The 13922-nt window shown below is 36.1% G+C and overlaps 3 protein-coding genes across 3 annotated transcripts; 2 read left to right on the plus strand and 1 right to left on the minus strand.

Annotated features, from left to right (window-relative positions):
* The first annotated feature begins 865 nt into the window (after positions 1 to 865).
* Positions 866 to 2752, plus strand: LOC132191749 (alpha carbonic anhydrase 4-like). Its single transcript, XM_059606839.2, has 7 exons — positions 866 to 968; positions 1112 to 1326; positions 1742 to 1848; positions 2022 to 2124; positions 2300 to 2461; positions 2545 to 2598; positions 2681 to 2752. Exons 1-7 carry the CDS (start codon positions 866 to 868, stop codon positions 2750 to 2752), a joined length of 816 nt encoding a protein of 271 aa, XP_059462822.2.
* Positions 2753 to 4846: 2094 nt separating this feature from the next.
* On the plus strand, positions 4847 to 8512 carry LOC132191753 (alpha carbonic anhydrase 4-like). The gene is made up of 7 exons (XM_059606843.2): positions 4847 to 4952; positions 6156 to 6373; positions 6762 to 6868; positions 7038 to 7140; positions 7569 to 7727; positions 8225 to 8278; positions 8372 to 8512. The coding sequence occupies exons 1-7, from the start codon at positions 4847 to 4849 to the stop codon at positions 8459 to 8461; spliced, it is 837 nt and encodes a 278-aa protein (XP_059462826.1). The 3' UTR covers positions 8462 to 8512.
* A 329-nt stretch (positions 8513 to 8841) lies between these two features.
* Positions 8842 to 13538, minus strand: LOC132161778 (calcium-binding protein CBP). The gene is made up of 5 exons (XM_059571961.2): positions 12934 to 13538; positions 10357 to 10403; positions 10080 to 10255; positions 9918 to 9936; positions 8842 to 9233 (listed from the first exon to the last, which is right to left on the minus strand). The coding sequence occupies exons 1-5, from the start codon at positions 13451 to 13453 to the stop codon at positions 9129 to 9131; spliced, it is 867 nt and encodes a 288-aa protein (XP_059427944.2). The 5' UTR covers positions 13454 to 13538; the 3' UTR covers positions 8842 to 9128.
* Positions 13539 to 13922: the final 384 nt, after the last annotated feature.

Consider the following 13922-nt stretch of genomic DNA (forward strand, 5'->3'; position numbering starts at 1 on the left):
GTAAAAAATGTGAGGGTAAGTAGAGAACTTATATTTTGTAAAAAAAAAAATATTTAAGATTCGGTATTTTTTTTATCTACTTTATTTAGTGTTATTAGCTAGTGTCGATTTTCTATTGCAGGGAGGAGTTTTACATGCACTACATCTTGTTGAAGATTTTCTCAATATTTATTTAGTATATATAGAGAAAGATTAGAGAAATTATTGTAAAATGTATTTAAATAGGAAAGCAAAAAATAGTTTGATGCTCTAAGTTTGGTCGAAGCACTCCCTCTAATCAATGAACACCCCAAAATTTTGCATAATAAAGATAGTAATAACGATTAATTTGTAATTTTTTTAGTGAATATTCCACATGTACGTAGCTATATCGAGGGAAGAAAACTAAAATTACAATTTTTCAAACACCTCCTTATTAAGACACAGTAGGCCAAAAGAGCAGCAAGAAGCATGATCTTCTTTCTAACTTCTCTCATTCTCTCATCCCACCGGCCAGTAGTACTTCTCTCTACAGCTCTCGACTCTGAAGTCTGAAGTGGGTGTGTTCTCTCTCTTTCTTTCTCTTGCTGCCTTTTGTTCTGTTTTGTTTTTGTCTTTGGAAACACACCATTGTTGTTATAGTCTATCTTGAAAATCACTAATGAGGACTTTGTTGGGTTTTCTTAGTTTTTTGTGAGATATGAAAGAATGGTTTCATTTAATGCATGTTCTGCATAAACACACACACACACACATATGTATATATATTGCCATGAGAACATGTAGCTGACACATTTGTTATTGGAGAGACAAGAAAACATAGGCTATTGCAAATTTCCAACATCCTTGAGACACAATAGGCAAACGGAGCAGCAAGCAAAGCACCATGATGATCTTCTTCCAAACCAATCCCACCACCATCTTTGTATTTCTCATTTCTCTCATCCTCTCATCCCACCACTTCTCTACGGCTCTGAACTCTGAAGCAGGTATGTTCTCTCTTTCTTTCTTTCTCTGTTTGACTTTTTAGAAAATTGATGAATTTTGACATAAAAAAAAAAAAAAAAAGGAATTTCACATTGTGTCTCACTTCTTTTCCTTTGGTTTTTTGGTGGTGGGTGAGGGGGAACAGATGCTCATGAAACTCCATTTAGTTACATTGAAGGAAGTGGTACAGGGCCAAAGGAATGGGGCCAACTCGATCCACAATGGAAAGCTTGTGGTAATGGAGCAAGGCAGTCTCCTATTGATATTGAGCAGGTGCAGGTTTCTCCAAATCTAGGAGAATTAGAAAGGCAATACAATCCAGCTCCTTCTGTATTGGTGAACAGCGGACACGCCATTGCAGTAAGCTGCTGCTTTAGTCTATATTTTGTTATAATTTTCTGTAATCGTAATGTGATAGGCAGAGGTAAATTTAATCACTTAATCATATTACTTTAACACTCCCCCTTAAGTGTGAGCTCAAACTTCCTTTTAATAGATGAGGCCCAACACGTGAATATTTAATTTAAATGGAGGGTGAGAATTGACGGAGTCTAGGTTCGATCATATGACCTTTGGCTCTGATACCATATTAAATTACCGGTTATCCCAAAAGCTTAAGCTTATAGGAAGAGGTAAATTTAATCACTTAATCATATTGCTTTAACAAACCAAGCTAAAGAAACCGGATCCTATTATGTGATCCTTAATTCTAATTAAGCTATGATTAATCAGTTGATATTGATTCAATTTTACAATAAATTGAATGTTTCATCAGGTGCAGTGGAAACAGGATGTAGGAAAAATTATCATAAATGGGGCTGATTACAAGCTGCAGCAATGTCATTGGCATTCACCCTCTGAGCACACAATCAATGGATCAAGGTCCTTTGTTTGCATGCCTTTTCAGTTTTCATTGAAACATCTTCCATGCTAACTAATATACACTACACCCAACTCAACACCATTGTCTTTCCATACAATAAAAATAAAAAAATAAATAAATAAACTAAAACTAAAGGAGTTTCACATCTATTTTCTGCAAATTCTGTTTTCAGGTATGACTTGGAGATTCACGTAGTTCATCAAAGCTCTAGTGGAAAGTTTGCTGTTGTTGGAATTCTTTACAAATATGGCTCCCCTGATCCCTTCTTTGCGAAGGTATTTAAATGGCTTTCTCTTTAATTTGCTTTCACACGTCTATAAATGTGTTTACATGCATGATACAAATTTTGAGTAGAACTCACAATTGAAAACCAGCTTGCTAAGGAAAGATGCTCAAGAGCTTATATATACTTGTTTATTGATTTTCTTTCTTCCTCTTCCCCCACTCCAGCTGTACGACCAGGTAAAATCAATTGGGAAAGGAGAAGAGAAAGATTTGGAGACTATTAACCCAGAAGATATTAACTTTAACAGCAAAGAGTATTACAGATACGATGGTTCTCTTACAACTCCTCCATGCACTGAGGGCGTCATTTGGACAATATTCAAGGAGGTGTGTTTTGCTAATTATAGCACAATTTTTAATATTATTGCTTCTTTACTTTCTATATATTGACACATGACTTTGTTTTATAGGTGAAGACGGCTTCAAAGGAGCAAGTGGATGCCTTAAAGGCAGTCGTTGACGAGGTAATTAAGTGCTTATGAATAAATTAATTATATATATGTTGTCTGATGTTGAAACTTGACTGCTGGTTTGTTCTTTTTGCAGGGATTTCAATCAAATGCAAGGCCAACTCAACAAGCAAATGGAAGACTAGATCAGTTGTATTCTCCTATTTGAAAAGGGAATTAGCATTTATATATGAACCATATAAAATGCATTATTTCCTATTTTGTATATATATTTATAAATCTCAAATCTCATATCAAGGTGGCGCAATAATTTATACATGTAATATATATGCCACGTATGATATTGAGCAATAATTTATACATGTACTATGCCATGTATGAAATGAAGCAATAATTTCTAGTTGGTTTTAAACTTCTTAATTTGAGTTAAGTCAGTTTGAAAAATTTTCTTGGTTCATTTATTTGGCTCCCTAGTACTTCCGATGCTTTTGATGGTTCAAACTTTTCCATGCCTATCGAGAGGAATGATAAATAACACCTTTGCCAATCTGATCTCTTGGACTTGGCATGTGAAATTATATTCTAAACTTAAAAGGTGTTATTTATTGTTGAGGAACTTACTCTAAATGCTTCTCACAAGACAAGGTTAACTATGGGCTAAGAAGAAAGTCAACAAAGGGCTAAAATGAGGTCATTTATGGGCCTGAGTTTTAAACAATACAACAAACGCTGTACAAAAATGGGCCAACTATGGTCCAAATATGAAAGCCAATTGTGGACTAAAATGGGCATGAATTTTAAACAATGCCACAAAGGCCGAAGACATTAGGCCAAAAATCGGTTTGAGTCAACAAGAGACCAACAATAGACCAAATAAGATTGGGCCAAAAATTGATGATGAAAGCAGAATAAAAGAAAATAAAAAGGAGATTTTACATGATTCGCTCAATAACCTACATCCACATGCATGATAAAGCCCTAAGGCTACATTGCTCTTATTCACTTGATAAGTTTACAATACAAAATGCTCTATTTATAAAGCTTACACGTGAAATATAATCTTAATCAAATGCCTTAGTTTAGGATGATTCAATCTCATCAAAAGGCTCTGATACCACGTTAAATTACCACTTATCCCAAAAGTTTAAGCTGATAAGAAAAGATAAATTTAATCATTTAATCAGCACTTTAGTGTGAAATGGATAAAAGAATAAACAATTGCTTCTAATTACGTGTGATAATTCGTGTTCGTATGTCGAGGCATATGTATGATACTATACTGGTCAATCATAACCTGACCCATTTAATTAAACGGGTAAAACCTCTCAACCCTAACCCTCTAATTTTGTATTGGGTTTGTGTCAGGTTCGCGGGTCATGTCAAAAATTGTCTGTCATTATGTCACGTGTCGAGTTTGGGTCGTGTCAAAGCATAAATATAAGACTATATAGGTCAACTCAAACCCAACTCATTTAATTAAACGAGTAAACTCTTTAACCCTAAACCTTTAATTTCGTATTGGGTTTGAATCGGATTCACGGGTTGTATCAAAAACTAACAGCCCTACTTCTAGTATGAACGACTGTAATTTGCCTATTTTGCTAGATAGAAAAAAATGCTAATAATAGTTAAATTTGACTATTATGAAAGATTTGACTATTGTGTTGAAGATGCTCTTAGTTAGAGTGATACCCAATGTATAAGAAAGCTTCCGTATTAATTATTTTAATACAAATTATTGTCTCATCTCTTAATTCTCATCTCTTTTGCCTTTTATTAGGGAATGCGTTGAAATTTTGTAAAAAATGTGAGGGTAAGTAAGAAGCTTATATTTTGTAAAGAAATAATATTTAAGATTCAGTGTTTTCATATCTACTTTATTTGGTATTACTAGCTACATGTCGATTTTCTATTGCAGGGAGGAGTTTTACACTACATCTTGTTGAAGATTTTCTTAAAATAGAGAAAGATAAGAGAAGTTATTCTAAAGTTTATTTAAATAAGGAACAAAAAAATAGTGTGACACTCTAAATTTGAAAAAAATTAAATGGAAGTTGTTGTGACTGCTCTAAATTTGGTCGAAGCACTTCTCTAATCAATGAACATCCCAAAATTCTGCACTGCTAATTTTTTATTTTTTGGTTAATCCATAGGCCCTTTCTGTAGCATTTCTATTTATTTTTTGATTGCCCTGAGCACATGTACGTAGCTATATGGAGAGACAAGAAAACATAGGCAATTGCAATTTTTCAAACACAAGCATCACCACCTCCTTAAGACAACCAAAAGAGCAGCAAGAAGCATGATGATCTTCTTCCAGACCAATCCCACCACCATCTTCGTCTTTCTCACTTCTCTCATTCTCTCATCCCACCAGTACTTCTCTACGGCTCTCGACTCTGAAGTGGGTGTGTTCTCTCTTTCTTTCTCTTGCTGCCTTTTGTTCTGTTTTGTTTTTGTCTTTGGTGATGAGGAAACTGGAAACACACCATTGTTGTTATAGTCTATCTTGAAGATCACTAAAGAGGACTTTGTTGGGTTTTCTTAGTTTTTTTGTGAGAAATGAAAGAATGGTTTCCTTTAATATATATATATATATATATATATATATATATATATATATATAATACAGACAAAAACACCCACTTTTTTTTTTTTTTTTAAGTTATTTGTTTGATCAGATCACATTTGGAGAAATGTTATTTTGTACACAATGATGGGACAATGAGAAACACATTAGAACAATTGCATGCCAGATTACATTACTCTCTCTCTCCCTCTCTGTTCTTTGATGTCGCTGTGATTTAGATTTTTTTTTTCTCTGCTTTTAATTCAAAAATATTCTTGGCTGAGGTCCAGTTTTCCAGACAAAGTGTAAAAAAGTCGTTGTCTTTATGAATTATTTGTGTTTATTTAAATCAGTACTGCTAAGATCTCAGTTTGAAGATTTATTAGTAGGTTAATTTCAGCACTTAACTTTGGGAAAGAGTCAAACTTTTCATCTGTTTCAATGTTCTTTCACTTGTCCTTTCATAGGATTGCCAGGTCATCTTTTCTTTATGTTTGAGAAAAAAGGAGATGCTCTCTCTCTCTCTCTTTTTTTGAAAATTCTTACTTCGTTTTCTATGCAAGAATTTTCTTTTTCTTGATAATGCTTATCTTTTGATAGAAATTGGTCTTAGACCTAACTCAACTCAAAAGCTAACTTATGAGTTGAGGTTTCCCTTCACCTTATAAATGGCCAATCTCCTTCATATCCAGGCAATGTGAAACTTTCAGCAAAGAAACTGAATGACTTAACTATACTTGCTGCTTGTGCTTAGGATTTGAAAAAAAAAAAATGACATTGCTTCACATTTGTCTCTCATTTGTTGTGATGAATTCTTTCTAAGGCATGGATTCTACAGTTAAATGATATATGGAGAGTAATCATATGCATAACCATGGAAAAACTACACACACTTCTAATCTGTCCAAGCCCTAGTGCAGTGGTTTAAGTTCATCATATACAAAAGCACCATCACTTTATCTCTTGCATTACATTTTTAACATGTATATAATTTGAACTTCTTTTCCTTTATTTTATTTTATTTTTTGCTTGGGGGCGACAGATGATGAAACTCCATTTACTTACACCGAAGGAACTGGTAAAGGGCCAAGGAAATGGGGCCAAATCGATCCACATTGGAAAGCTTGTGGTAATGGAAAAATGCAGTCTCCTATTGATCTTTTGAACAAAAGGGTGCAGGTTTTTCCGACTCTAGGAAAATTAAAAAGGGGTTACAAACCAGCTCCTGCTGTACTGATGAACAGGGGACATGATATTGTAGTAAGCTGTTGCTTCAGTTTATATTTTGTTATCCTTTTTTGTACTCGTATTTTTATTTATATGTCGACAATCCCATGAATGTATTAATGTCTTAGTGGGGTTAGGTTAATTGATATTGAGAGAGTGTCTACGGTTTCTTCCTGTCTAAGCCTCTTCTGAGCAATTCTCAATGAGTAGGTGCTACCATGGTAACATCCAAATAAAGTAGCCACAATTAGTCGCTCCCTCCTACCACTAACCTTGATCATTTAGTGAAAACAAGTCAATTATTTGATGATCAATCTAAATCAGGCTATAGAAACGTGCATCACTAGATCCTATTATGTGATCTTTCATCAGTCAATTGATATTGATTCAAATTTACAATTAAAATTGAATGTTTCACCAGGTGAAGTGGAAACAGGATGCAGGGAAAATTAACATAAATGGGACCAAGTACAAGCTGCAGCAATGTCATTGGCATTCACCCTCTGAGCACACATTCAATGGATCAAGGTCCTTTAATTTGTTTGCCTTGTCAGTTTTCATTGACAACATCTTCCATGCTAACTAATATGCATACACCCATCCACTCAACACATTGTCTTTCCGTACCAAAAGAATAAAAATAAAAATAAAGACTTAATGGATTTTCACATATATTTTCTGCAAATTCTGTTTTCAGGTATGACTTGGAGCTTCACGCAGTTCATGAAAGCTCCAATGGAAAGATAGCTGTTATTGGAATTGTTTACAAATATGGTCACCCTGATCCCTTCCTTTCCAAGGTATCTAAATGGCTTTCGATCACTTTAATTTGCTTCCATGCATCCATAGATGTGTCTGCATCTCCCTGCTATTGACATAAATGCATCACATGGTTTATTTAAGCTGTAGTTAATTAAGAGATGAATGCTATTGAAGCTATTCCCAAGTATAGCCAACCCGGTCCCTTCCTTCCAAGGGTACTTTAGATGATTTTTCTCTTGTTTTGGTTATGGACATCCATAAATATGCATGCATTTCTATGTTATATGCATGTATGATGTATAGAACTATGCACATACTTTTGTGTGTGCATGCATGATACAAATTTTGACATTTATGCATCAGATCAGAAGAGTAATATGCAGTACTAGTTTGAGAACTTGTAACTTTATTCCCCCAGCTTGTCTACTTGTTTATTGATTTTTTTTATTCCTCTTCCCCCCTCCAGTTGTTCCACCACATAAAATCAGTTGGGAGAGAAGAGAGAGAATTGGGGATTGTTAACCCAGGAAATATTAAGTTTGGCAGCAGAAAATATTACAGATACATTGGTTCTCTTACAATTCCTCCATGCACGGAGGGCATCATTTGGACAATAGTCAAGAAGGTCTTTTGCTAAAAGCACAATTTTAATATTGGTTTTTTAGCTTCTTTTTTTTTTTTTTTTTTTTAGGAAAAAATGCAAAATCAGTCCTTATAGTTTACCTAATTTGCAAATAGCTTTATGTGGTATCAAAATGAACTTAAAGATTTATAAGATATGTCAAAAGAACAATTTAGTCCTTACAGTCAAATTTCGTTCACTGACTTAACAGATTTTGATAGTGAAAAACATCAAAGAAAATAATTTATTGACACATATCCTATTTAAGTTCGTATCACACTAATGAAATATGTTAAGTCAGTGGGCGAAATTTCACTGTAAGAATTATTATTATTATTATTATTATTATTATTTTTGCTTACCTCTAAAACCTTTGAGTTCATGTTGATACTATAAGAAACTAATCGTAAATTAGGTAAACCACATGAACTAATTTTGTATTTTTCTCTTTACTCTACTCCATAGATGCACTGCTATTGACATGAACTTCTCTTTTATAGGTGAGAACAGTTTCAAGGGAGCAAGTGCATGCCTTAAGGGAAGCCGTTGATGATGTAAGTGTTCACTTTGAGCAAAAACTAGCAAAATATGTTGTCATGAATCTTCCATGATGTTGAAACTTGACTGCTAGTTTGATCTTTTTGCAGGGATTTGAAGCAAATGCAAGGCCAACTCAACAATCAGATGGAATAGCAGTTGAGTTGTATTCTCCAAGGCGGAATGGACGTTCTATTTAGGCAGAATTAACATTTATGAACCATAAAAAAAAAAATGCATTATCTCCTGTTTTATATATATAATGCATCTTATAGCACATGAGCCTGAGTAATTACTAGTAACATATATACAATGTGGTGCAATAATTTATACATGTACTATGCCACGTATGACATCGAGCAATAATTTATAGTTGGTTTTAAACTTCTTTGAGGCTTGAGCTATTGGATTTATATGTTTTAGCCCAAAAATGCTCACACAAATAATAACCTGCAACATAAAAGCACGAAGAGGAGGTAAAAAACAAAAAAGACTGCAAATGCCAACCAAACTATAAATGACAAAAGAAAATGAGTAATGCTAGATTATCCCTTCACTATCCCACTGCACCATGCTGATGTGACAATGACAATCAACTTGTAGATTTTAAGTAGGGTTAATCCAAATGTTGCCAGCAAATTACATAGCCATAGAAATACTTATACAAGAGTTTTACAAGAACAAGAACATATAGAGTTATCACTAAAGCTGGAATATAAGAGCATAGACACACTTATACTAGAGTTTTACAATTGAACAAGAAAATACAGAACTCTCACTAAAGCAGGAATATAAGTGCAATATCAGTTGCGGAAAAACACACCAAAAAGCCAAACTCCAAACCAGAATCCAAAGAGCATTAACATCCTATGCAACAAGGAACGGCAGAACAGTGAGCATGAAGGTCTCATAAGAGAAAGTTGCTGAACCAGAGTACGATTTATCCTTCTCCTTGAATTTCTCAGTTAGTCCCTGCAAGAGGAATAATTAACAACCTCAGAAACCAAATATTGAATATGTGAAATCTCTTGGTCAACCTGCCCCAACCCACCATCAGCAGTTTCACATTTGAAAAATTATGAGAACAGTTCAATTTCTTCAGGCACTCAAAAACTCTCGAGATTTATTACAAACATATATAATTCACATATGAAAGTTATGCAACAACACCAAAAGAAGGAAAATAAATTCTTGTCTTCTTGTGGTAGTGAAATCGTATTGGAAAGAAAAGTTGCTTGTATTCCGCAGTAAGTAATGCTACACACACTCCCTGGCATGGCTTTTAAAATCACCATTGAATTTACGATGATTCACTATTGAATTTGGTGATTTTAAAAGTCACATCGAAGAGCATGGAGTGAGAGTGTGGGTAGCATTTCTCCTCTGCAATTGGGTGTTGTTCTGAATATTTTATACATTCATGCATAACTTAGAGAACCATCAGTGGTGTTGAATACATTCAATTACTAAAATTGACATAATGTTAAGTGATAAAAACCAATTATAGAAACTTAAATAGAAGTCAAAAGAGAAGAAATCCCCTCTTCAACTATAACCAAGTGAAATAGCAAAAATGCCTTCCTAGAGCCAACCTAATTAGTGCATTAGGCACGCCAGAGTAGAGACAATAATGTAAATTAAAAGGAAGGAGATTACCTTAACCGTGAGACAGCACCTGCATTACAAATTGGTAAAAGAAAAAAGAAAAAAGTCAGCCAAAACATAAAAATTTCAATTTCAATTTGCAACTATATACAATAAAAGAGCACCAAAGTTTCCAAACAACCGACCAAAAGTGAAACAGTAAATAGAACATACTCGATGAAATTATCATATTCAATGCCATGGCCTTTGCCTCCAGTTTTATCAAACTTAGACACAAGCAGATCCAAAACTGTCGGAGAGACAGAAAATCCCAGACTCAATAGTGCCTCTCGCAACTCAGACGAATCAATTTTGCCACTCCTGTCCCTATCAAATCTCTCGAAAATGTCCTGAAGCAATTGCAATAGAGCAGCAGACAATTAGGAAACATACTTAGATTTAAAAAGAGGAATTGTATTGTTTGTCAATGATAATTGAAACTCATACTCACCCTCCAACTCTGAAGACTGTAAAATAATGCAGTGAATTCCTTAGGTCCTGCATTAAAATTACAAATAAAAAATTAAAAAAAAAAAATCAATAAACCTTGGCAGGATGAAAATGACTGGATTCAAAGGAAGCAAACCCTAAACTTGAATACTTTGGCAATTCTAAAGCAAAATGATAAAATACCAGCAATGAATTGTTTTTGTTTTCTTTCATTTTTTTGTTTAGTAGAGAAAGCGAGAATCAAATGGACTCAGGCTCAAAGAATGCCTAACCCCATTTGGAATCACTACTTTTATGTCATTATTAGCTTATCACTTCAAAAAAGAATTTATGAAATGTTCCCTCCCTCCCTCCTTGCATGACTTCCAAAAAAGCATTTATGAAATGTTTCCTCTCTCCTTCACTCCCTCCTCCACCAAACCATACACCCACACCCACAAAACCCAAGCCTCCATACATCGCCAATGATACACCATCACCACCCCCACACCCACCTACTCCAACCTCCAATAATGCCCCCACCAAGACCGACACCCACACACAAGCTTTTGACATCCCTGTGCCACTGAGACCAACAGCAGCACAGAAAAATACCCACAAGTCTACTAATAGATAATAAATATAGAGAAATGCTACTCTTTACACCACAAGCACACTATGATAACGTGGCATGGACTAGTAGTCCTTGAATCAACCCATGTCACATCAGAATAATGTGATTGTGGTGTGAAGCATAGCATTACTCATAAATAAGCAGGCAGATTTAACATCTTTGATTTAGCATTACTCATGAATTTGGCTTTGGCATATAACATCTTTGATGTTCCGTTTGTCAAGCCACTTTTTCTTCTTTCTTTTTTTTCTCAAGTAGAGTGACCAAATGGCCCCAAAGAGAGTCCTTCTAAGGTGACTTGGTCCACAACTTGGTCAATAAAAAAGGCATCATAAATAAGTAAGCAAAGCAAAAACTAGATCCAAAATCGTCCTTACCCATCAGTAAGTAGCCAAGTCACCCTAGTATTTCCCTGCCTAAGAACACGTCATGTAAAAGGATATCCCAGATATTGCACGGGTTGAATAGGTCTAATATGAGCCTCAAATTACGACGAGAGGGAAGGGGTGGCTTGCACAAGCTACTAGAGTGGTTATTGTGGTGGCCAAACCACCTCTGCAGTCAGAGGAGATGATTCAGTGGCCGAACCACCAATTAGCCAATAGCCTGAGCTGAACCATTCATGTAGTGATAGGAGGTGGTTCCGCCATCCAACAACCATTCATGTGGCTTGCACATGGTAAAATGACTACTTATTGCACGCCATTCCAAATTTTCCAATCTCAAATATAACCCGGCCATTACATTACAATGAAACGTTTTTCCCACTACCGAATTTCATTAAAACTTTCACAATAACTGGCTTGAAAACTACATCAAGAAACAAGGACCGACCCAAACACAGACCGGGGTAGGCCATGGCCACGGCCACCCCCGGTTTTGATAAATTTTTAAAAAATGTACTTTAAAATTTTATTATTTAAGCTAAATTTTTGTTATAGAGAACACTTTTCAGTTATGAATATTATCAAAATTAGGCTTCACAATAAAATTGAAGATGAGTTTATACAAAAGAGAAATTGCTGCAAAGTTTAGTACAAATTCAATCATTTTCACGATATAAGAGAACATCGAGTTCCGTTTTAATAGGTGATTGAGTTGAAATTTGAAATATTTTAAGAAGCAATTACTTTGTGTTTTTTTTTTTTTTTTTTTTTTTTTGCTTATATTTTCTTAACATTGAATGCATACTAATTTTATTATTTATATATTGATTTAATCTTCAATTTAATATGTTGATTTCGTTTTTAATTTTAATATATTTCTCATCCATTATTTGGCCCCCTCTTGTAATATATCTCTCATTGCCCTGTCCATAAAAATTCATAATTCCGTCCGTCAAGAACATTAATAAGCAGCTCATTCCTTGAAACATAAAAGTGACGCGGTAAGGTTTACCAACTACCAAGTGTAGTAAAAGGGGTGGATGACCAAAACACCATAGTCCATTTTTTTTTTATAAGTAAAAGTGTAGGCAAAAAAACACCATAGTCCATTCTTATGATAAGAAGAAGAAAAAACACATAATCGTCCATTGGGCCCACGAACTACATCCACCCGAACGCGGCATGTGGGAATCACGTGACTTTGATCCGGACGTTGTTAACGCGCATCACACGCGCATACGAGGAAATAGATATTTAAACAAATTTACGCGGCGATTTAGTATTTAGGTCAAATCGGTAAAAAAGAGAGGGCATTGCGGACATTTCACCGCATTCTTCGTGCTAATCAGGAATCCCTATGGTCGTGCCACGAGTCAAACACTGAGCACGCTCATCTGCCAGCTTGGCCGGACTCGCTTCCCCAATCGGAGAACCTCCAAATCCGGCGCAATTTAGCACGGTACGCCGGGATTTTGCTCGGCCAAGCGAAATTGAGATCACAATTCACAACACAACACAACACCAAGCAAACAAAACCATCTAGAGAGAGAGAGAGAGAGAGAGAGAGAGAGAATCTAACCGATTTTCCTGACGTTGGAATTGGTGAAGAGGTACATGAGAAGATGGACGGTCCTCAAGCTGAAGCTCTGATTGTAAGAAGAGAGAGCCCTCTGCATCTCCTTATCGTCGATGAGGCCACTGCCGTCCTGGTCGGCCATCCGGAAGCAAGCAACGACGTTGGGATCGGTGCCGGGCGGGAAGGCCGAGGGCACCAGCGAAGCGAACGGGGAGTAGCCCTGCGCCGATGGGGGGTAGGCGGTTGCTGGAGCGGAGGCGGAGGAGTGCTGGTCCTTGGGGGGCTTGTAGTCGTAGGGCGGAGCGGAGGGCGCGGCGCCGTAGGGTTGGGCCGTGGGGGCGTAGGGGGGGGACTGCCCGTGAGGCTGTGGTGGCGGTGGCGCGCCGTACGGTGTGGCGTAGCCCTGTTGTGGAGGTGCACCGTATGGGGCCGAGCCGTAGGGCGGCTGGCTTCCATGCTGCTGCGAAGGCGGCGGAGGCGCGCCGTAGCCGTAGCCGGGAGGATGGTGTGGGTAACCTGACATTTTTGCGTAGAGAGAGTGAGGTGATAATCAAATTGTGATCAGATTTTAGAGACTAGATGTTACAAAACAAACAAACAAACAAAAAATAGACTAGGGGTTGCAAGTTAATAAGTTTGGGCTCAGAGCGGGGTAGAATGACCAAACTGCCATCAATTTTTTCTTTTCTTGGCTTCTTTTCCCTTGTCCTTTTTGATCGAAATTTGCTCCTGCTACCCTTCAACTTGAAATTTTGGGATTTACCAGATTCGCCTTTTTATTTTTTTAATGCTATGGACTTGGTATTTCTTCGGTGATTCTTGAAAGCTGTCGGAGCAATTTAATTGGAAAGTGCTTGTGAAACGTGCATGGGCATTAATTTAGGAATATGATCTGTCTTCCATTTTATGGTTATAATTTGAAGTTGATGTTTCTATTTTTTTTATTTTTTATTTTTAACAAATTTCAATTTTTATTAATAATTCATTAAGCA

This window comes from Corylus avellana, chromosome 10, assembly GCF_965113065.1.
Source record: "Corylus avellana chromosome 10, dhCorAvel1.hap1.2, whole genome shotgun sequence".
Classification (NCBI taxonomy): domain Eukaryota; kingdom Viridiplantae; phylum Streptophyta; class Magnoliopsida; order Fagales; family Betulaceae; genus Corylus; species Corylus avellana.

What these genes read in the sequence shown, in the direction of transcription:
- LOC132191749 (XM_059606839.2), top strand. Translation starts at nt 866, where the DNA reads ATGATGATCTTCTTCCAAACCAATCCCACCACCATCTTTGTATTTCTC. An exon ending in ACAGCGGACACGCCATTGCA is followed by an intron (nt 1,327 to 1,741) that starts GTAAGCTGCTGC and finishes ATGTTTCATCAG; the next exon opens with GTGCAGTGGAAACAGGATGT. An exon ending in TAAAGGCAGTCGTTGACGAG is followed by an intron (nt 2,599 to 2,680) that starts GTAATTAAGTGC and finishes TTCTTTTTGCAG; the next exon opens with GGATTTCAATCAAATGCAAG.
- LOC132191753 (XM_059606843.2), top strand. Translation starts at nt 4,847, where the DNA reads ATGATGATCTTCTTCCAGACCAATCCCACCACCATCTTCGTCTTTCTC. An exon ending in ACAGGGGACATGATATTGTA is followed by an intron (nt 6,374 to 6,761) that starts GTAAGCTGTTGC and finishes ATGTTTCACCAG; the next exon opens with GTGAAGTGGAAACAGGATGC. An exon ending in CACACATTCAATGGATCAAG is followed by an intron (nt 6,869 to 7,037) that starts GTCCTTTAATTT and finishes TTCTGTTTTCAG; the next exon opens with GTATGACTTGGAGCTTCACG.
- LOC132161778 (XM_059571961.2), bottom strand. Translation starts at nt 13,453, where the DNA reads ATGTCAGGTTACCCACACCATCCTCCCGGCTACGGCTACGGCGCGCCT. An exon ending in TTCCAACGTCAGGAAAATCG is followed by an intron (nt 10,404 to 12,933) that starts GTTAGATTCTCT and finishes ATTTTAATGCAG; the next exon opens with GACCTAAGGAATTCACTGCA. An exon ending in ACAGTCTTCAGAGTTGGAGG is followed by an intron (nt 10,256 to 10,356) that starts GTGAGTATGAGT and finishes CAATTGCTTCAG; the next exon opens with GACATTTTCGAGAGATTTGA.